Here is a 23,654-nt window from a genome sequence, read left to right on the forward strand (position 1 = left end):
GTATTCTAATGCAGCATCTGCCTATGATAAGAAAAGTTCTAAAGGCCATCTTCAAAAAACGTTATTTTTAAGGCATTTTTCACAAAATTATGTACTTTTACGAGGTTTACTTCCACAAAGGCAATTTTTTTTTTGTCATTTTACAATGTACTGATTGAATTCTTACATTTAGTTCACATTTATTTTTCATGAATGTGATTTTTTAATTTTTTTAGAAATTTTATTGACAATTGCTGTTTTATCAAATTTTTCAAATCTTCCTCAAACAAAAACGTCCGCCAAAATTTTTCGCAAGAGCTTATGAATTGCCAACATTGGTTTTCATGAACTGCAAACATATATCTAAACATCCTGGGGGTGTAAAATTTTATAGCAGAGGCTGTAAGGTCCAACCCTAAAACAGCCTCGTACACAGGTTGGCTCCCGGACTATACACTTGTCTCTCTCACTCAGTCACACCATATTTTTAATCCATTGGTGTGGTGTCCTTGATCTTGGGCACTTATTATTATTCATTCTCCGTCCCAGTTGAGCTGACCTCTTAGCCATTCCAAAGAGCCTTTTTTGTCGCTCCCCACTCTGTCCAATTCTTTGTTGTATTTTCCTGCTCTTTTATCATTCTCTCAGCTGTTAGTGTATATTTGTTGACATTTCTTTCTTTCTTTTCTTCCAGTTGTTGCAATGGTATTTGATGCTATTCCATTTCCTGTGTGGCACTTTGGAAGTAAAATAATTAATTCCATCTTGTGAAATATCAGCATGGACATTTTGGTAATGGAAAGCTCAAGGGATCACATGACAATTGCAAAGCACTGGTGTATCTGTATTAATCACACAGAAACAAATATGTCAAATTGAGATAAGTGTTCTTTGTCCACAAATCATGTACTCATTTTTCTTGATGCCTTTAAACAACATGGAAGTATAAAATGTATAAAGTATGGGCTAAAATCACTCTGTATGGTTCACGTGTGCTGAATTGCGGGAGACTTCAATTGTCTGCAGGAAAATTATGCTCATCAGATCTCTAACAATGACAAGGTCAGAGCTCAATAAATTTGCAGAGTCAATCCTGACAGGCCACGAGTAAATGGAATAAGACTCTCTGTTCACTATCCTATGGCCTTGTTAATTCCCTCCAAAATGATATATCTTTTCCATTTCAAACCACAGGATCATTGATTACCCAATATAATAATAACGAATATATAATCCCCAAACTGGCCCAAGTACATCTGGGCCTGGAAAGGATCATATTGTTCATTCATGCTTAGTTAAAGGAAATATATACCCATCTGTTATGTTTGTTACCTCAAAAATACACACTGAAAGTTGTTTTATAAATGAACAGTTATAGTATGTTAGTTAACTATGTAACAATAGAATCTTCTACCTTTCACTTGGTTCGCAAATTAGGGAGAATTACTTTGGTGATGCCAGAGAGTTAAAGCCCCAAAGGCATTAGTCTCATTAACTATGGCCTTCCATTCAATTGTAAAGTTGCACAAACATGAACTCTGTCTTCCCATTGTTCTCTTATCAAGCAGGAGTCTCATCGAGCTGCTGAGGTCATGGACCTCGGATTGTTCTGCAAAAGCTGTGCAAACCAGATAGATACTCCATCTACATGCTGAGATAAATGCTCATCATTGTCTAAAGTAAATTAAGGCTTTCAGTGCATACACACCCCTGAGGGAAGACTCATTCTTTCACAGCACTATCTGCTTTAATTATGCACAAGATTGTTTTCTCTTTGCTTGAAGGACCTCGTGTGCAAACAAAGCTTTATTTTAGTCTGATATCAATTGGCCAAATGCCCTGTGATGTTCTGACCCCTCCCGATTTTGCAATTGTACAAAAGGCCATGTATTCTGGCTCAGAGGCAGATCTCTGCTTGGACACTTGAGACAAGCTCTTCTTTCCATATGTATGTGTTTTTGTATAAAAACGATCTGTGAAATTATGAAGGGTTTTCTCTTTTAGTTGGAAATCTCCACCACAGCATCTTCTATTCACAACTGTTTTTGGAAAATATTTTCAAGGTGAATGAGGGATACTTTTTCAGGTTTTTTTGTGTTCATGGTTGTTTACAAATTGAATCCGATACTCTGATGAGCATTTCAAATCCTCAGCTAGTCCTAAACTTGTCGCTCTGTGCACCTGGTTGGGTTCGATCAGGCAGCTCCCTCACTCTGGTCTCAGCAGGTAGATTTGCGGGATGCACCGGTGTTTGTCGAACATTTTGTGGATGATAATGAGTTTTCTTGTTTTGATATCAAACTTATTGCTTCCTGATTGGGGCCAGTTTATGATTCCACAGCTGTATTGGAACACTGGGATTGTGAGTTGGTTTACGGCTTTGATTTTGTTTCTTGGGGAGAGGTACATTTTCAGGATCATCTTCGTTCTACAATTCTATGGCAATTGTGTTTTGCATTTTTTGTGATATATTCGGTGGCCCTCTTCTACGAGGTATTTGTATGATGCTTCGTCTTCAAAGTGCTGGCGTACTTATCGAGTCCAAATTCCATTTCACTCAGAGAACCGTTTTACTAGTTTTGGTTATCTGTCAATTTTTCATCAGTTGGCTTTAAATCGTCCATGTCTAGTGTGTGTGTGTGTGTGTGTGTGTGTGTGTGTGTGTGTGTGTGTGTGTGTGTGTGTGTGTGTGTGTGTGTGTGTGTGTGTGTGTGTGTGTGTGTGCATGTGTGCGTGTGCGTCCCTCAAAACACTTAATGTTAACGTACCAGAAGGAATGCACCTGGGACAAAAGATGAATCGATATATTTTGAAAGGTGAAGTTAAATTACATGGTGAGTGATTAAAATATCCATTTTGTGTTGAAAACATGAAAGTGACATGATAAAGCACCTGAACGCTACCTTTCTCATCTTACCTGTGCAGCAAATTCTTGTAACCCTGAAAAGGTAAGAAATAAGCAAGGATCAGAATCAGACAGAGAAGGAAGTCCGACGCAGGAGGGGGCCATCCGTCCAAGCATTCCCACACATTTCCACCAGTATCCATGTTCCCCTTTATTAATCTATCCATAAAAATGTATCTGTCTGTCTGTCTGTCTGTCTGTCTCCTCCATAACTCCAAAAACTAGCAGCCCGAAACGGCATAGTAAGTGAACTTCAAGGGAGTGCATAAATAACTGCAAGGGCTCTGGAGATCGCATACCTCTGGCACGCAATACCTGATCCACAAAAATATATCCGGCCAAATACATTTTTCAAATATCATGCTATAGATATATAGTTTTGTCCCGATCTCTCAATGGTGAAGAATCATGTTTTAAATTCTAGTAGCCGGATCCGGATCCGGATCTTCACCAAAATCTAAGGTGTTCATTCTTGTCACACACCCAACCTGTCCACAAAATTTCATCGCACTCCATCCACAACATTTTGAGATATCCTGCACACAAACAAAGACAGACAGAAATGGGTGAAAACATAACCTCCTTCACATTCGGTGGCAGGAGTAAAAATAAAAACTGGGTCTTTGGGAAAATTTAGACACCCCTTTTGAAGATAATTAAAGGCTTGCCTTCATGAAAGGCTTACCCTTGATCAGCACTTCACACCTCGCAGGGGTCTTAGCCGCCATTTTGCTTCGGCCTACTAAAAATGCCTTGCCTTGGAAACACCATCTCCTCTCACGGACTAATGAAAGTTGAAAAACGATTTCAGATTGGAGGATCAGATCTTGTGGATAAAATAATGTTGAAATCTGGAGTGAAATCTGCAAATGTTATAAAATTACCGATTTTTATAACGAAGCAAAGCGTATTTATTTTATGAAGGTGATACTTCCACATTCCCCACATTTACACAAGAACATTTGAAATTGCCAAGGCATTAAATAATTTTTTCTTCTCTTCCAACAATTATATTGAGCGATCTAGTTGAGCAACCACGGCTCAGTTCTCCGGCGGAAATCCCTGGAGCTTGGTCGGCAATTTTTTTTTGAGAGGATAAGAATGAGTAAAATGAACTGGGAGTTCAACAGAGAATTTTAAAATGTTTTCAGAGACTACAAAGCAATGCATCCCCCACTCCACGGCAGGATGGCCGAAAGGGACACACACTCGCTCTAAGCTGTCTAGTCTTGGTTAGAATCTCAAATCAGCTATAAACTGTCATCCCAATGTTTCACAGGCAGGGTAATTAATCAATGTGCATGCTGTTCCTCAGATGGACATTAAATTGGGCAACACATCTGCCGGAATTAGCTGGTGGACATGAAATTCCTTTAAGGGTGTTCATCGTGAAGAGTTGGCCCCGGCATCTTAGCCAAATTCAAATTACTGCTCGAACCGACAGGGACACTGCATCAGCAACACTGCCACACCCTCAGTCAATGACGCGACTCGCAGCCTTGTGCTACACAGGAAAAACGTAGATGACCAGATTCCTATATACAGTATTTTATTGTAATGTTTCAATTTATCTACATTTTGAAAAATTTCCACTTATTTTGTTTGTTCTTTTGGGATGCATTCCCCATTTAAAACATCAAGTCAATGGAATTTTGAAGTTCGAGGAACATTATTTCGATTTAAATGATGATGATCTGGAATGCATCTATGAGGTAAATAGGGAAGTACTTCAATATAGATCTATGTGTATATGATCCATGTGTATACACATATGTGTGTGTTTGTGTGTGTGTTGTTGGTTGTTATCTCCATATGCGGATTTCAGAAGGTGGAAAGGAGTCCTCCCATGTCTCGAAGTATCCACCTCCGTCTCGGAAAGGGATCATGATTTATGGACCAAGTTGTGAGGTTTTCTTGTTCTCAAAGTTTTTATTTGCTCCCAGGGCTCTTTTGAGGATCGTCACCGAGCCCCAGACAGCTTTCAACTGCAGTTATTTTATAGTAATATTCCCAGGAATGATTTTTCAGATCTCTGTAAGGTTCTTCTTCATCATTCCTGTTGCTCCAATAATCACTGGTACAATTTTGGCTCTCTTCGGCTTCCATAACCTTTTCACATCATTTTTGAGATCTTGGTATTTGGCCATTTTCTTCATTTCTGTTGTTTAGGCCAAAATCGATGGGTACAGACACCTTGATTAACAATGCCTTCTTTTCCTTTTTGTACGCATTGGCAATGTTTACATGATTTTTATGGAACTGTGACATTGAGAATTTTGCAGATGTGCCAGGAGATTATTCTACATACCGTGTTGTGCCGTTTTGTGTGCAGCTGCTCTGACATGACTTCTTTTTTACATCCCGACAGGAGGTGCCTCGTATTTTCTGTTTCTACTTTGCAGAACCAACACTTGCCCACTTGCCCTGATATTTTCTTAAAGCCACTGGTGAAGTGTCCCTGGTCTTGGGAATTTTTAATGATTTATGAGAACCATTTTTGATGGTTCTCCATCCCAGTTGAACAGACGTCTTCTTGGCTATTCCAAAGAGCCTTCTTCGTCTATTCCCAATCTATCCAACTTTTTTGGCGGGGATTTTCCCACTCTTTTGTCGTTCTCCCTGTTGTTGGTATGTATTTGTTAATATTTATGTTTATATATTGATTTTGTATTTTTTGCAATCGTTGAGGCTGAGTTTATAGCCTGGTGTTGGCTTCATGATTAGGGTTTTGGACATCGTGTTCAATGAACTCTTTTTGTCTTGTGAGTTTTCCCCTCTATCTCTCTTCGTGTGAATGTTCGGGCCCAGATAAGCCTTAGGCTACTTAAAGGCCCTGTCACACCTTGACGATTTAGCCAACGTATGCCTGACGTATGCAAAATTGGGCTAAAACGTCGGCACAAGTCGAATACGTTATGGATAAGTTTGTATATTGTTACGGCTGTGGAAATTCGCAAACCACCATTCAGGACCCGTAGGTGAGATATCTCTAAGTACATGTGTAGTTAGCCCAAACCCATTGTATAGAGGGAAATTTATGTGATTCATCCGGGCTGCGATCCTTTGAGTTAGGCGTTTTTCTGTTCTATCTTTATTTTGAACCAACCACGTCCCACCGCCATTACACAACAACCACGCCACCGCCACCATCTATGCTCCCACATCATCGCATCACTGCCATTCCCAAACGGCACCATAACCATCAAACCACCACCCTCACCTCTCTCCTTCTACGGCCATTCCCGCACCACCTGTGAACACTGAGCGTCGGGCTGTCTCGGGCCCGTTCGGCGATTGGTGCCGAACGCACCGAGCCGCGAGCGCAAATAGCGGCTTTTCCGAGGGAAAATTCGGATCAAGAACGCTACAAGCCCACTTTTCCTCCGTCCAATTAGCAAGCGCGGGGCGGCTTGGACCCGCCTCCAGGCACGTCTGTGTGAAATCGATATATGAAAATTCTAGGATCAGGGGAGGTTCCGGGAAATAAATGTACTTTGTGTGAACTGTTTTCCCGTTTCGCTTCGTCTTTTTTATTGACCCTCCATCCTGCTTCACGTAAAGTGTTCGTAGTGGGCTTAATACGCCCAGTAATTAATCGGAACCGTCGAGGCCGACGATAACACCGCTCAGTTATCACTATAGCACGGAATGGACCGCTTAAGCGGTTCGTGTCCGGAGTCGGCCTGAGGCGTGGTACGATCGCCCGGTCGACCATCCGCGCAGGTACTTCGGTAGATCGAATTTGGCGAGCAACCCTATCCTGCGCGGGTGGGCAATTGGCACGGTCGTGGTGGGGTTAAACGCCCACCCGTGACTAGCTCCAGCATTGTTCCGAGAGGGTCACGACAGAATTGTCCGTCTGGTGGGCGACGTGCCGCGATTCGAGTGACGCGGCCGTCCGCACGCCGACGGGCGCGGATTCGCAACAATATGTGAAGAGCACGCTGAAAAACACTGCCATACGTGGTAGTACGTTGGCTTTCATCGTTGTACTTTGCGGTTGTCCTCAAATTTTAGCATGCTTGAAATTTTACAACGTATGCCAGCGTATGACTCACACATTCCGCTACGCTGGCCATAAGTTGTAGGCACTTTATGCGATCGTTGACACGTTACTTGTAAGTTACTCATCAGTCGAAACATGTCCAGGTAATGATTAGCGTACCCGAAACTTACTTATAACTTATGAGTAACGTGTTGTAGGCACGTTACACGATTGTTGCACACACGTCGAGGCACGTTACTTGTAAGTTACTCATAAGTCGAAACACGTCGAGGTAATGCTTGGCATACCCAAAACTTATTTCTAACCTATGAGTAACATGCTTTGAACCTATGTGTAACGTACCTCCAACGCATATTGACGTATTTGATTGACGTCTTCTGGACGACCACAGAACTTACTGAACGTGTTTCTAATTTACAGCTACTGTATAATGGCGTATTGGCAGCGTTTAAAAAAAAACAATAACTTCCGATATTTTGTCACGTGCCGTTACGTCACGCCCGATTTCCTCTTCAGTTTGCTCATATCTTATTCTTAGTTCCTCCTCTGTGAATATTTTCTGTTTGAGGATATTGTCACGTCGAAACTTAAAAGCAAATGTCCAAATATATTTTAAGATTCGTGATAGACAAAAAAATAAAATAAAAAAAAAAACCCAAAAAACAACAACAACAACAACAACAACAACAACAACAACAACAACAACAACAACAACAACAACAACAACAACAACAACAACAACAACTTCAGATATTTTGTCACGTGCCTTCACGGAGCCAAGGAGAAAAAAAGAAAATGTGCCTTGACGAAGAAAATAAGTTTCGGGTATGCTAAACATAACCTCGACGCGTTTCGACTTACGAGTAACTTACAAGGAACTTGTGTCGACGTGTGTCAACGATCGCATATCGTGCCTACAACTTATTCCCAGCGTAGTGGAACGTGTGAGCCATACGGCGAGTACGTCGTAAAATTTTCAGCATGCTTGAAATTTCACGACGTACTAAATGTACCACGAAATATGACAGCGTACTTCATCGTTTTTCAGCGTGCTCTTAACGTATACACAACTTACCCATACCGCAATTCAACGTGTGCCAGCGTTTTAGACACATTTTTCATAGGTCGGCATATGCTGGCTAAATCGTCAAGGTGTGACTGCGACGTTGACACTTCCAATTCTCAGGCGGTTATGATTGAAATCGGCGTGCGGCAGGTTTTTAACAGGCTACGCCACGAGTTCGTCGGCGATACGTGCAGCGCGCGATGCCCAAGTTAAACTATCGTTGGGGATAGGTTGTGAACACAGACAACAGGCTAAGCATTCATTGGTATAAGTTATCTATAAGACAACGAAACGTTCTGTGTCCGTTACTAATATGTTATGCATACGACCAACACGTTATGAATAAGACCAAAACTTAAAAAAACACCAAAATTTCAGCGTACGCCAACGTTTTACGTACATTTTTATACGTTGCCATTGCTGGCTAAATCGTCAAGGTGTGACAGCGCCTTTCAGACGAACCATTTGTTCCTGGAGTCGTGGGCACATACCTAGTAGTTAGGTAAGGGGAATTATTGTTCCTCTTACCCAACAACCCAGTTTCCAGAACTGCCAGCCAATCACATCATGTGACTTCGGTTGCTCATCTGAAGATTAAGATCATTCACGTGATCGTTTAACTGTGTGTCCCTCGCCCTCTTTGGGGACTCCAAACTGTACAGTTACACAGTCATCAAACGCAGACCTCACAGCAAGTCTTCGAGGTGGGTGATGGTTGCGGTTGTTTAGATACGACTCACCGGATTCAAACGCCGCAATTGGTGTGGACTGGTGGCTGTAACAATATAATATTTTAGGAATCGCCAATACTGTACAATTAAAAAATAGAATTGTCAGACGTGTGTGTGTCTCTCCACATATGTGAAAGCTTAATTCAAAATAAAAGCCTCAAGATTGTTCTGAAATAGTAATCAACTTCTCCTGAGGTGAAACTGTGGAACTTTTTCTCCTTTATTAAATGTTTATAACAAGCCTCACCTCCAGAAATGAAACGGCCTCCAGCTCAACGATTGATGCCTTCAGGGTGGATTCTTCTTCACAGAGAGAATCCATTTCCTGTTGCAACTTCTCCCTCTGGTGTTCAAGGTGGGAAAGCTTCGCACTCTGTCTCTCACTGAGCCACCTCTTCATCTGATTTACCTTTTCATCCACAGCTCGATACATCTCTCTTCGCTCCACTTCCAGCCATTGCTCTTTCTCTCTGCCTGACACCTGGAGAAAATAATTTATATTCATTAAAGTTTCATGAAAAATTAGAGGTTAACAAAATTCATAAAGGATTGAAAGTTTCTTTTAAACATCTCAATGTGATTGTTTCTGAAATCTGGAATTTCATTTTCTTTCATTCCAATCGATCTCATTTCTCTTCTCATTATTCTGTCCAATTTAATTTTGTTGAAATGAATTTTTTTTTGCCAATAAACCTCTGTCTTATTTCACAATCAATGTAAATACACGAAAAAGACAATCCTCTCTTGAAATGAAGATTGTAATCTTGTTCCATATTATATTTTCATTGTATTATAATGACTAGCAGAGTACCTGCCCCATGTGGGATTATGTTCCAAGCTGCATGCAACACGTTCTGCTGATGCATACCTTTATTTTGGCGGTGTATTGGCAACAATAAATAAATAGATAAAGAAATAAACAAGTCTGAAGACGACGATGGTTCACGAGCCGTATTTGACGAGGTAGATTGTTTCAGAAGTCAAGGATGAGACAATGTGATAATTTTTGACCAAGTTATAAAAATGATCAACATGATGTGGTACGAGTGACAGGTTATTAGCTGCAAAATGTCGAAAACCCGGTTTCGTGCAACAACTTTCAAAATTGACCTTTGCATAACCTTTAAAGTTCACAAAACAATGTTGTGGACATTAAAATAAGGAAACAGGATACGTGCTATAGCTTATTGGAGTTAGTTCGTCGAAGAAGGTCGAAAACCCGGTTCGATTCCCATAACTTTGAAAATTTGACCTTTGTGAACTTTAAAGGTCAAAGGTCAAGGATTATGACCTTTGGTGCAAAACTTCCTCTGGAACATTCCAGGAACAATATAATGTCATATAGGCTATATAGCATTTCGCACTCCTCGGATTATCCATACTTTGATGAAATCAGCGTAAAAACAAACTTGAAGGGGGCGCCACGGGCAAGGTGTTCGAGATAGAGAAAAATGGTGTGAAGACTTTCGGTAGGGAATGACCTCAAGATTATGCATAAAAAATATTGTCATCCAAGCTCTCAAAGTTTGGGCGGTCGTATGATTTTTATGTCAGAATTCGCAATTTTTTAAGTTCGTGACCTTGTGACCTTAACCTTGGGAAGAAAATGAAAAAAAATCTAGCTCCATGAGGCTATGCAGGTGCCATTGGGCGAACCAAATACCGAAACCCCTGCCAGATTCGACAAACCCCCTTGGAGAAGATGCAAATTGAAATTGGCTACCCCCTAAAAACAGATGTTTTTTTGGGCGTGGCTCCGCCCATAATGGGCGCACCATTCCCATTCTCAGGAACACACAACTAGATCATGATATAAACCTCCCAACAAAATTTTATCAGGATCGGATCAAAACCCACAGAACTATGCTCGGGGCAGACAAAGGGACAGACAAGCCGGTAGGCGGACATGGGTAGTCGAGTACCCAATAGAACCTGACGCGATGGGCCTGGTCGATGGGGAATGACCTGAGGATGAAACACAAGAAAATTCATGATTCTAGCTTCAAGGGTTAATGCTGCAGATTGTTTTTTGTTGAAATACCCCCACATTTAGAGGTTTTTCGGCCATTGCAAGGCAACGGAGGGGTCCATAGCAACGGTTCTTTCTCACACATAACTAGGACATACCATGAACCTGCCATACCAGTTTCATGTATATCTGACTCATAGTCTCTGAGATATAACGAACTTTGTTTTTTTTATTGTTTTCGACCAGGGTTCATTCAAAGTCTATCTTCTCCGACAGTTCTCATAGGATCCGGCTGGAAATTTTTGACAATATGGCTGAATGTACTGCCCACAGTCGCTTGTGGGCCGATTTTTGAAAAAATAATTTTTTTATGATTTTTCTAAATTTCAAAGTCCCGTTGCTTGGCAACGGTGGTGTCCATAGCAACGGTTCTCATTTGCACACAACTAGTTCATGGTATGAACCTACCAACCAAGTTTCATCGAAATCGCCATTGTATTAACGGAGCTCTGGACTGAGCAGAGGGACAGACAGACAGAGGGACAGACGGACAGACGGACAGACAGACAGACAGACAGACAGACAGACAGACAGACAGAGACAGACAGACAGACAAACATATCGACGGAAACACTGATAATAAGGGAAGAAAAAAAAGAATCTCAAAAACCTTTTTTTTTTTTTTTTCGACTCGATCGACTACCCAACAGACAGACAGACAGACAAACACCAATAACGAATATAGTGGTCACTTACTTTTTCGTGAACCAATAAATAACCTAGGTTACATCCATGAAGCAAAAACATAACCTCACTGTACTGGAAAACATGGGGACAGGAATACTGTCTGTACTGTAAATGGTCAAGACTTGTAACACCCTCTCCCACCTGTAACAGCACTACACAATACACAGCAAATATAAAAACACCCCTATACACTAACTGGGGTCATGCTGATCCGATGCAGCAGGTCTGGATGTGATCAGTCCAGAACTGTAGGAGTAGTGCGACAACCACACAGACACCATTCCATGAAATATAGTAAGGATAACCAAGCCTACCTTTGTATCCTCAACCTCCTGATGCACCTGCTGCAGCTGGGACCCTACTTGCTTTATCGACTCAACCAGAGGAGGATACTTTGCAGCCAAAATTCCCTGCATGGATTAAATACATTCAGTTAACTATAAAACCCCACAATTAATATGGAAATTGAAGATTTTACAGTCATTTTAAAGTGCTGAAGCCACTTCAGTATTAACCATTTCCATCCATCCATCAAAGGTGAAGAAAAATAACCTACTAAATGGTGTTAGTTGGTGTTAGTTAAATGGTAAGACGGTGATGTTGACACTTCAATTTCTCGTGCGGTTATGATTTAAATCGTTGAGCGGCAGCCTTTTAATTATACTATATTATAATCGCACAAGAAATCGAAGTGTCGACATCACCGTCATGACGAAGAAGAAGAAAAAAAAAGAAACCCAGGGAATCTGGAACACTGACGCTAACCATTACCTTGACGTGTTTCGACTTATGAGTACCTTCCAAGTAACGTGTGTCGACGTGTGTCACCGATCGCGTAACGTGCTTCCAACACGTTACTCATAGGTTAGAAATAAGTTTCCGGCACGCTAAACATTACCTCGACGTGTTTCGACTTATGAGTAACTTACAAGTAACGTGTGTCGACGTGTGTCAACGATCGCGTAACGTGGCTACAACTTATGGCCAGCGTTATGCGGAACGTGTGAGTCATATACTGGCATAAGTCTTAAAATTTCAAGCATGGAAAATTTGAGGACAACCGAAAAGTACAACGTTTAAAGCCAGCATACTATGACGTATGGCAGTGTTTTTCAGCGTGCTCTCAATGTTATCAAAACTTACCCATAACGTATTCGATGGGCACCAGCGTTTTACACAAATTTTCCAAAAATCGGCAAAAGCTGGCTAAAACGTCAAGGTGTGACTGGGCCTTTAGTGAAAGACAACAAATGCTCAAGCAGCACAGCAGGCAGGTCTGCAACAAGGCCTTGAAGACCAATGAAAATTCGGTCCAATGGTCCCACTAGCGATTCAAAAAGAGTTCTAAAAGATAATTCTAATAGGTTTTGTTCATTTCTAGGCTTTGCCGATTTCATATTAAAAATATATGCCTGGTGTTGACTGAATGGTGAGGGTGGTGGGCTTAGGATCCTTAGGTCCTGAGTTAAAATCCTGCTTGGCTGTTGAATTAATACCAGGTGGGGCTGACTCAGCCTGTCATCCTTCTGAGGTCAGAAAAATGAGTGCCAGCTTGCTAGTATCCTGTGACGGAGTGGCGACCCATCCAGGATTGTGCCCAATAGCCAAGGAGACCGTTTCGGCAGCACGTAAACCGCTTGGGTTTTTCTCCGCAACCGCTTGTCGGATTGAGACGAAAATTTCACCATCGGAGCAACTACTTATGTAGAATGTTCTAATCATAATTGTGATGTCATAGGTGACATGGTGTGGCAGCCATATTGAAAATAATTTGGACCTCTGCATCTCTGAAACCACACCAATGAAAAAATTGAAACTCAGCACTTGGCAAGTACTCCTCATGGGGAATAAGTGTGACATTTTTACGACTTCATAGGTGTCTTCATTATGACATCATAATTGCAGATGAAGAACGCCACATCCGATCAGTATGAAAAAATTTGAGGGTCATCAAGGGATAAATTAAGTCCACAGAAGGAAAAAAAAAAATTTGATGATGTCATCGGTCACATGATTCGGCAGCCACATTTTTTGGGGGGTTTAAACCTTCAAAAATAACTGAAATGGCTGAACAGATCAAGGCGAAACTTTACATGTATGACCACCTATTCATGAGGAACAAAACTTTCACACATATGATGTCATGGTTCACATGGTTTGGCAGCAATAGTCCAGCAGCCATTTCTCATATGAGGCCAAATAAGGAAATTCATTCAACACCCCCTACAGAAAAGGATTGACTTGACAGGGTGGTAGAATAGACCCTATAGAACACCTCCAGGTGGTATGTGGTTTCAAATTGTGGTATCATTAAAATTCGAGAGGCCATTTTACATACCAAGGGTACTTACCAAGAGGGTCACTGTGGGCTTGCAAAATTTAGGGGGAGGGGTAACGTAAACATGAATATCTTTGTCTCGACTCAACCAATTTTCAATATTGAGGTATCATTGGCTTCCTATTATAATTCTCTATCAGAGTATTACAGTTATTTGAAAATGGCCTTTGCCATGGCATCACCAAAGCTAAAATATCACAGCAATTCAATCTTTCTGACATTTTAAATTGTGTTCTCGTATGAAGGTAAACGATGTTTGTCAATTACTACTGGTTTGTATACATTTTGGAAATCAAACGCTTAAGAAAGTATTGTTCTGCAGAAATTCATATACATACAGAGGCACGCATAAAGAAAACCGCAACTGTTATTTTTAGCGTTCGTCTTTTACTATTGTATAGCAACACGGAAGCACATACATCAGAGCCGAGCATAATAGTTGTCTTTGGCAACATGGAAGTACATTAGTGAAAGCAGAGTATAATAGTTGTCTCTGGCAGCACGGAAGCTACTCATTCATCATAGTGGATGATAATAGGTATCATGGTCGACACTGGGAGCTGTGCATGACAACACAGAAGCACATTAGTGAGAGCGAATCATAATAGTTGTGTATGGTTGCACGAAAGCACATTCGTCAGAGCGGTTTGTAATATTTGTGTCTGTCAACAAGGAATCACATTCGCCTTGGAAGCATGAAGATGTCATCTGTTGTAACTTTTAGTCAGCGTCTTCTTCACCACTGGATTCAAAGATTGTTCTTGGATTTTCACAAGTTTCTTCGGCCATACATGCACATGCTTCTGTGCATGGCATGTGGTTGGTTCTGCATGTGCAGTCGGCTCGGCGACATAGAGACTTCTTGCAGTGACAGACAGTCAGCTCCGGAAGACCCCGTGGTGCTGGATCTTTGGTCATGAGCACAGGCTGCAGGACACCATCCTGAATATTCCAGCCATGTCTAGCTGCTGGTGGAAGGCTCTGTGTCGGCTCCAATGCTCTCTTCCATACATAGGCCTGATAATTTCCTCGCTTCATATGTTGCTGTAAGCTGTCGAATGTAGGGGGAGATTTTTATTTCTTTGTCCCTTTTTGACAGAAGTGCCAGTATCTCACATTGTTCACTTTCCTCCCAGTCCCCTTGGTTGTTGAGTACATTGCACATATGAAGGCTTCGCGTGCTTCTGAAGTGCTGTTGCTGAGCTTGGGTTCTTCTCCAAGCTGTCCCAGACTGGTCTGATGCTCTTTACTGTCAAGTAAGACATTGAAACCCTTTTTCTTGCCGAGTCCTGAGAGTGCACTGTTTGAATCGCACCCAGTGAGTGCGTGGAAGCCAAGTAAAGCATTACACAGCTCAGGTCCTAGTTTGTGTGCCAAGCTGTGGATAGGAATATACCTAGCTTTATCCTTGATTCCAGTCCGAAACCACAGCTCCCGACACTGGAGTTTCCTGTAGTGTGTGGTGCAGAGGACAGCCACATCTGTGTCAGGTGATTGAATCACAATCCTGTTGTGATAATGAGAGGCATGTTTTGCATGTAGCAATATTCGTGTGTCTGCCTCTTCATGATCTGTCTGGAGGGGAACCGGTTCTTCGCAGTGCCCTCTGATGACTAGCACAGACTTCTGCGGGTTCTTGAAACCACCACCGATGACTAGGTGTTGACCATCAAGCAGAGTGTCTACCCCCATGTGGCACCATGTGTCTGCCAAGAAGGCACACAAGTTGACTTTGTTTTCGACATTTCCAATGTATTTGATCAACTGCTTTGGAATAGGAGTGGCTGGCCCTTGGATTGTCACCTCGAAGGCTGCAGATGTTCCTCGTTTCTCTTGCTCCCCAGCTTTGATCGAGAGGCTGGAGTACCAGTCGAAGACAACATCAACCCGCTGACGACCATTCCGACGTAGAGGGGCAGTAAACCAGGCTGTAATACTTGAATGCCATTTCACCGAAGTTTGCAGCACCAGCGGACTTTGTCATCTGTACCAGCGCCATTGCATCGACGATGTGGGCCGTAGACATCTGGCTAGTTGTGACTTGTGGCAGTTTTGGATGGACATCTACCTTCTTCTCTAACTCAGCAAAGAGTACGCTCTTGTTGGTCTTCCTCAAGCTGCCATCGTAATGGGCCAGGGATAATGGCACTGTTGATAACTCGTAGCTGAGGAGTTCTCTCAGATTGATGTCCCTTGACTTTCCTGTGATCAGAAGGAGGCCAAAGAGTTCACGGTCAGCACTAAGAGTGATAACTTTCTCATCAATTAGCTTCACAGTTTTCTTCTTGCTTAGTGTGGCAAATGTTTTGATCTTCAGGTTTGGCAGGGAATCCCAAAATGTCACTTCATTGGTATTCAGTCTCTGTTCAACAAATGTTGTCATTTGAGCTGTGTCGATCTGGTAGGAGTTAACCATGCGTGTAGCAGCATCTGCGGGCATCCTGATACCTGTGGCAATGTAAATCAGTGATGATATTCCATCATCAACGTTGTCGAGGGAGAAGGGATCGGTATGTATAACCACTGGTAGGTATAATGGCCTGTAGAATTTTAATGATACCACAATTTGAAACCACATACGACCTGGAGGTGTTCTATAGGGTCTATTCTACCACTCTGTCAAGTCAAACCTTTTCTGAAGGGAGTGTTGAACGATTTCATTTTTTCCAGGTCCTTGCTCCTGGACTACAATATTGGATTTACCCTGAAACACATTAAAAAAAATCCTCTCCAGAACGGCTGGACAGATCAAGGGGAAACTTCAAACAAATGTTCCCCAATCTTTTGAGATACCAGGTTAATCACGAATAATTAATGTCACATGGTCTGGCAGCCATTTTGGAAGAAGCGAAAATCATTTTTTTTAAAATTATTTCGCTTGAACCACTTCATCAATTGATGTGAAACTTCACAATTATGATCGAGTCGGCGTAGGGAATATATATGTTTTAAATTTCATCTTGATCAGATGCATTGTCTGGCAGCCAGAATTCTATAATTTTTTTATCTGCATTCTTTTCTTTCTTTTTTTCCCCAATGTGGCTCATTTGGCTGTGTCTGGATGGGTTTGAGGGTACAGGGTACAGGGTAGAGCAGTAACAGCTGAAACTCAAATTCTACGCAGGTTCCCCCTGAGGACTTCGTCTTTGCTTTTTGCTTGGTTGGGATCCTTCTGATGACTCCAATACGGGACTGTACCTGCAGTATTTGGTCTTACATTTGACTTGAACTACATTTATTTTAATCCCATTCTGAATTGAATTAAATAATAATAATAATAATAATAATAAAGTCATGGGTCAGGGACAGGTGTCTGAGCAAAGAGGAGTTGCATCAAAGCGGGACGTCTTCGTACTCGGCCATTACTGCCAGCAGTTATAAAGTGACACTTCGAGTTATGCTATTAACTACGTAACACACCAGTACACAAACACCACACAAAATACACCACTCAAAACAAGTCCTGGCAACGGTCTGCAATATCGGATTGCTCTTTTTATGTTTCTAATAATTATTGACAAGTCTTCTTAAAACATGGAGGGCAACCAACATCAATTCATTCATATATTTCATTATTAAGCCAAAAATCAAATCCTTAGCAAATTATCCAGAAATTAGAAAAAAAAATTTTTACTTATTCCAGTACCTTGAATTCACCAAGAGCGATCTCCACAGGTACAACTTCATGGTCCTGATGTTCACCTTTATATATCAGAGACACCAAACTCCCATCGTCCTTGCAGTAGAAGTGGATCGAGTTCCGATGCTCGATACATCCGGGAACTTCCACTTTCATTTCCGGCTCCACAAGTTTGTGCCCTTTGTGTTTATGGGGCTTCACGTGTCTTTTACAGCACATGATCTCACATGGTACACACCACATGGTTGCCATTTTTCTACAACTATAACATTGACTCTTATATCCTCCCACCTTCACTGCATCATCACGTTCATCATTCTTTGCTTTAGCTTGACCCACAACCTTCGGACTATCTTCACTTTCTCTCAGCTTCATCTGTTCTACCAAGCTTGCAAGGATTACACTCTTTTTGAGTTTTGGTTTTTGAAGAAAGACCTCACGACAGTTTGGACAAAAACAGCTAGTGGGTTCTTCCCTGCTGTCCCAATAATTCTCGAGACAGTTCAAACAAAATGAGTGTCCACAAGGGAGTGTAATGGGCTCCTCAAACAGTTGCAAACAGACAGCACATGTGAGCTCATACCTACGATCATTGATATAAGAAGAAGACGCCATTTCCCCGGGAAAACAGAGATGGAATCTGCTGGACAGAAAGAGCAATTACAGGAGTCATGATTAACAATTTTTAAACAATACTCAGTTGTAAATGTAGAAAACAAGACACCCCCCCCATAAAAAAATAATTCCCATGTGATGTTCCTTCTCCCACTTCTCCTACCAGCTCCCTCCCCCTGGCCAATAAACATAAGTACATAATCTCTTGGCGATGGAATCATTTTTAAAAGGCCATTTTTTTCCATCATGGCGGCCATGATGGACCAACATCAACTCCCCAATTCCTGCATATCATTCTCTCATCTTCTTCCCAAAGTTCATCATACCTTCATTCTCACCGACACTCCAGAGGGTTAGAGTTAAAGCAGTTACGAGATGATATGAGAGGCCAAGTCTGATGTCATGTCTTTCAAGCGGTTTGTTGTTACCTCTCTAAAAACCTGTTATAACACAAATCCTCAGGTGTCCTGTCAGGGTGGGCTTCTGATCACCCACAATGGTCTCCCCACGTTTGTAAACAAAGATTAAAATGTATATTCCATTCGGGATTTCATTATTTCATTAATCGACAGAGTTCATGCAGTTTACAAGGAAGGGGTAAAAGGCGGTGTCCGCAAGGAAGGGGTAAAAGGCGGTGTCCGCAAGGAAGGGGTAAAGGGCGGTGTCCGCAAGGAAGGGGTAAAAGGCGGCGTCCGCAAGGAAGGGGTAAAAGGCGGTGTCCGCAAGGAAGGGGTAAAAGGCGGCGTCTGCAAGGAAGGGATAAAAGGCGGCGTCCGTAAGGGAGGGTAAAAGGCGGCGTCCGCAAGGGAGGGGTAAAAGGTGGCGTCCGCAAGGGAGGGGTAAAAGGCGGTGTCCGCAAAGGAGGGGTAAAAGGCGGCGTCCGAAAGGGAGGGGTAAAAGGCGGTGTCCGCAAAGGAGGGGTAAAAGGCGGTGTCCGCAAAGGAGGGGTAAAAGGCGGTGTCCGCAAGGGAGGGGTAAAAAGCGGTGTCCGCAAGGACGAGGTAAAAGGTGGTGTCCGCAAGGACAGGGTAAAAGGCGGTGTCCGCAAGGACGGAGTAAAGGGCGGTGTCCGCAAGGACAGGGTAAAGGGGGGTGTCCGCAAGGACGAGGAAAAGGGCGGTGTCGACAAGGACGAGGTAGGAAAAGGGCGGTGTCGACATGGGCGAGGTCATAAAAGGCGGTATCAACAAGGACGAGGCAATAAAAGGCGGTGTCAACAAGGACGAGGCAATAAAAGGCGGTGTCGACAAGGACGAGGCAATAAAAGGCGGTGTCGACAAGGACGAGGTAATAAAAGGTGGTGTCGACAAGGACAGGGTAAAAGGCGATGTCCGCAAGGACGAGGTAAAAGGTGGTGTCCGCAAGGACGGAGTAAAGGGCGGTGTCCGCAAGGACAGGGTAAAGGGCGGTGTCCGCAAGTACAGGGTAAAGGGCGGTGTCCGCAAGTACAGGGTAAAGGGCGGTGTCCGCAAGGACGAGGTAGGAAAAGGGCGGTGTCGACAAGGACGAGGTAGGAAAAGGGCGGTGTCAACAAGGACGAGGTAAAAGGCGGTGTCGACAAGGACGAGGCAATAAAAGGCGGTGTCGACAAGGACGAGGCAATAAAAGGCGGTATCGACAAGGACGAGGTAATACAAGGCGGTGTCGACAAGGACGATGTAATAAAAGGCGGTGTTGACAAGGATTTTTTTTTTTTTGTATACCTTGTCGAGGCTCGTATGAGAGCTAACACACAACGCACATGAAGGGGGGCATGAGACAGGAGGGGAGTGAGTGGGAAGGACAAAACAGTGGGGAACAGAGACATTAGGAGATCTGTGGAAGGGAGAGGGATGGGACGGGGAACATAGGGAATACAAGATGGACATTACAGGGACTTTCAAGAAGGAAAGCAGAGAATTTGAAGGAGGTGGGCTTGGGTGGATTATCGGGGATAGAAAAGATCGAGGATTTGGATGGGGGATGATAAGAGGTGTTGGTGAACAGCTGTTTTGAAGGTCTGGAGGGAAGAATGGGATTGAAGACAGTGTGGGAGTAAATTTCAAAGGTGGGAAAAAAGAGGAATGAAAGAGTGAAGGTGAGCAGTGATTCGTGATTTTGGTAGTTTTACCAGAAGGGGGTTGTTGGCTGACCTTGAGCACCCTGCGGAAATGTGGTGGGGACAAATCGCAGAGAGAGCAGGGGGGGCGAGACTGGAGAGGAGACGGTGGAAGACAGAAAGACCACCGACCAACCTGCGGTGATTGAGTGAGAGGCCCAATGATTCAGCCTCATTGCGGGCGATGCCAATGATCCGAAATGCCTTGGTTTCTACAGCGTGAAGCCGAGAAAGGTGGGAGGCAGGAGCACAAGCCCAGAGGGGAGAGCAGTACTCCATCAGGCTGCGGACAAAAGCTTTGTCAGTGGTCAGGAACTCAGGTGGGCTGAGGAAGGACTTTGCACGACGGAGGATTCCCAGTCGGCGACTGGCTTTGTAGGCGAGGTTTGAAATGTGGCTTTCCCAGGAAAGGTCATGGCAGATAGTGAGACCCAAAAGCTTGAAAGAAAGGACTTCTTCCAGAGGATTGTTGAGAAAGTGGATGGGGGGGTTTTCTCAACGGTCCTTTCGAAGAGACATCGTGAGAGTGTGAGATTTGTCCGGATTGAAAGACATGTTCCACATGTTGGACCAGTTTGTGATTTTATCCAAATCAGCAGTGAGCGAAGAAACTGCTGCTTGCCGGTCTGAGGGATGACCGATGGTACGGCAGAGGGTGGAGTCATCAGCAAAGAGATATAGAGGATTTTCCAGAGAGTCGGAGAGATCATTGATGAAAACCAGAAAAAGAACAGGGCCCAGAACACTACATTGAGGAACTCCAGCCTGGACAGGAAGAGGGGATGAAAGAACTCCATTTAGGGCCACACGGTGACTGCGACAGAAGAGGAAGTCTGTGAGCCATGAGTGGAGATGGCCTTGGATACCATGGGAAGAGAGTTTGGTGAGCAGGGCAGGGTGCCAGACTGTGTCAAAAGCACGTGATATGTCCAGGGATACGGCTCGGATTTCCTGTCTAGCATTGAGGGCTTCCATCCATTGTTGGGAGAGCAGAAGCAGCATATCCAGGGAAGAGTGACCTGGTCTGAAACCAAATTGATGATCAGAAATCAAGCCATTGGAGAAGAGGAAGGATTTGATGTCTGAAGCGATGATGGATTCCATAACCTTGCTGATGATTGGGAGAAGGCTGATTGGTCTGTAGTTGCAGGGATCTGTTTTTGCACCTTTTTTGTGCAAGGCAATGATGTTTGCTGATTTCCAAGCAGATAGCAGATGGCCTTGAGCAAATTAGAGGGTGAATAGAACAGAGAGAGGGTGAGCAAGAGCAGAAGAGCAGGTTTTGAGGACAGGTGGGCTGATGCAGTCTGGACCAGTTTGCAGAAGGATGAGGTAACAAAAGGCGGTGTCGACAAGGATGAGGTAATAAAAGGCGATGCCTACAAGGACGAGGTAATAAAAGGCAGTGTCGACAAGGACGAGGTAACAAAAGGCGGTGTCGACAAGGACGAGGTAACAAAAGGCGGTGTCGACAAGGACGAGGTAACAAAAGGCGGTGTCGACAAGGACGAGGTAACAAAAGGCGGTGTCGACAAGGACGAGGTAACAAAAGGCGGTGTCGACAAGGACGAGGTAACAAAAGGCGGTGTCGACAAGGACGAGGTAACAAAAGGCGGTGTCGACAAGGACGAGGTAACAAAAGGCGGTGTCGACAAGGACGAGGTAACAAAAGGCGGTGTCGACAAGGACGAGGTAAAAGTAGTGTTGACAAGGACGAGGTAAAGGGAGTGTTGACACGGAAGAGGTAACAAAAGGCGGTGTCAACAAGGACGAGGTAATAAAAGGCAGTGTCGACAAGGACGAGGTAAAAAAAAAGGCGGTGTCGACAAGGACGAGGTATTAAAAGGCGGTGTCGACAAGGACGAGGTAAAAGTAGTGTTGACAGTGACGAGGTAAAGGGAGTGTTGACAAGGAAGAGGTAAAGGGAGTGTTGACCAGGAAGATGTCAAAGTAGTGTTGACCAGGAAGATGTCAAAGTAGTGTTGACAAGGACGAGGAAGAGGTAAAGGGAGTGTTGATAAGGAAGAGGTAAAGGGAGTGTTTACTAGGAAGATGTAAAAGTAGTGTTGACAAGGACGAAGAAGAGGTAAAGGGAGTGTTGATAAGGAAGAGGTAAAGGGAGTGCTTACTAGGAAGATGTAAAAGTAGTGTTGACTCAGAAGATGTAAAAGTAGTGTTGACCAGGAAGAGGTAAAGGGAGTGTTGTAGCCAAAGAGTAAAGTTATTTTACATTTCATTATAAAACCCTTGTTACCTCCTTCATTATTCTCTTCTTAATCGATAATCCCCAGTGTTGTGATAATGAAGTACCGTACTGCAATTAGTGGCAACGGTGATTGGGTGGAAGTGGCAACACTGTATATGGAGATCAATGGCCGGTGTTGACATGTATACCACATACTCCGTGGAAAGTCATGCTGTAACAATATAGGAATGTTATACACTATATTAGGAATAATGCACTCTGAGGAATGTAATTGGTATTCCAGGAATGGAATTGGTATTAGAGCATGGAGTTTAACTTTGTTATTATGTGATGTGTATGTGGTATTTGCCTTCAGTATTATGTATACTCCTCATTGTATTTTGTTATCCTTCCCCGATGTATATTTCTGTTGTTGTCGATATGCGTATGAGTTTTGTGAGAATAAAGCCGACAGAAAAGGTCTATTGTTGATTAATTATTATTTCAATCCCCACTCTGAACAGATGCACCCCCACAACAATGGGGTTCACAGATTGCAAAGAACAATTTCACTTGATTACAAGTGTTCCTGATGTACCGTGTTAGAGACATGCACATTGTCTACATAGACACACCTTGTCTCGATCTGAATTATTCAATTTACCTGTTAATATCAGGAAAACAGGTGCATCTGCTCAACAGTATAAATCCACCACACTACCTGTTCAATACATAAGTACGTGGTTGTGGTTGTTGTACGTGGATGCTGTGCATGGGACTCACCGTATAAATTGTTAACTGAAATCCGAGACTCCACCAACAAATACAACAGATGTACAATGGAGGAAGGAAACAGTTTTCGATGTTTCAGAAATATAATTATCACAATCTGTAACCAGATTAACTTTCCCACGGTTAGGGAATCGATCCAGTTCGTGAAAGTCTTACAACTCGCGAGCCAATAACGTCATTCGGGGAAGTGAACAAAATTCCGAGAATCCACGTCATGGTCGACTTGGGGTGGGGACACGTGTTGGGGGAGGAGTCACGCGTTGGGAGAGGAGTCCTGGAGAAACCTGGATGGATGATAATGACGTCACTGCAAAGTTCAAGTAATATATTTTCACATTTACTCACCCAGTAAACTCGATATTTGTGATGTTTCCGTTTACACTCGAGCTTGTCCTGGTGAAGAACACTTATTTATTTATATAATGGCACCGTCCACTCACCTGGGACCTCCCCACCAATGGGTGGAAATTTCAAACAACTGGGTGTGGTCTCCCCGACACAGGCCCCTCCCCTTTCCGTGAGTTTTGTTGCAGTCAGGATGTCACCACACGAGTTGATAACTGGTCACCACTGAACAACTCAG

At 43.1% G+C, this 23,654-nt stretch overlaps 1 protein-coding gene across 1 annotated transcript in view; it reads right to left on the minus strand.

Moving 5' to 3' along the window:
- The window catches only part of LOC147033411 (E3 ubiquitin/ISG15 ligase TRIM25-like), a 66,614-nt gene extending 43,331 nt beyond the window's left edge, over positions 1 to 23,283 (minus strand). The window contains exons 1-5 of the mRNA XM_085854293.1: positions 23,063 to 23,283; positions 17,388 to 18,021; positions 11,718 to 11,813; positions 8,935 to 9,168; positions 2,897 to 2,919 (exon numbers count right to left, since the gene is read on the minus strand). Coding sequence (XP_085710419.1) covers positions 2,897 to 2,919; positions 8,935 to 9,168; positions 11,718 to 11,813; positions 17,388 to 17,996 — 962 coding nt within the window. The 5' untranslated portion in view covers positions 17,997 to 18,021; positions 23,063 to 23,283. The remainder of the gene's footprint in view (positions 1 to 2,896; positions 2,920 to 8,934; positions 9,169 to 11,717; positions 11,814 to 17,387; positions 18,022 to 23,062) is intronic.
- Positions 23,284 to 23,654: the final 371 nt, after the last annotated feature.

The sequence above is a fragment of the Eptatretus burgeri genome, chromosome 2, assembly GCF_056783735.1.
Source record: "Eptatretus burgeri isolate ZD-2024b chromosome 2, Ebu_testis_v1, whole genome shotgun sequence".
NCBI lineage: Eukaryota > Metazoa > Chordata > Myxini > Myxiniformes > Myxinidae > Eptatretus > Eptatretus burgeri.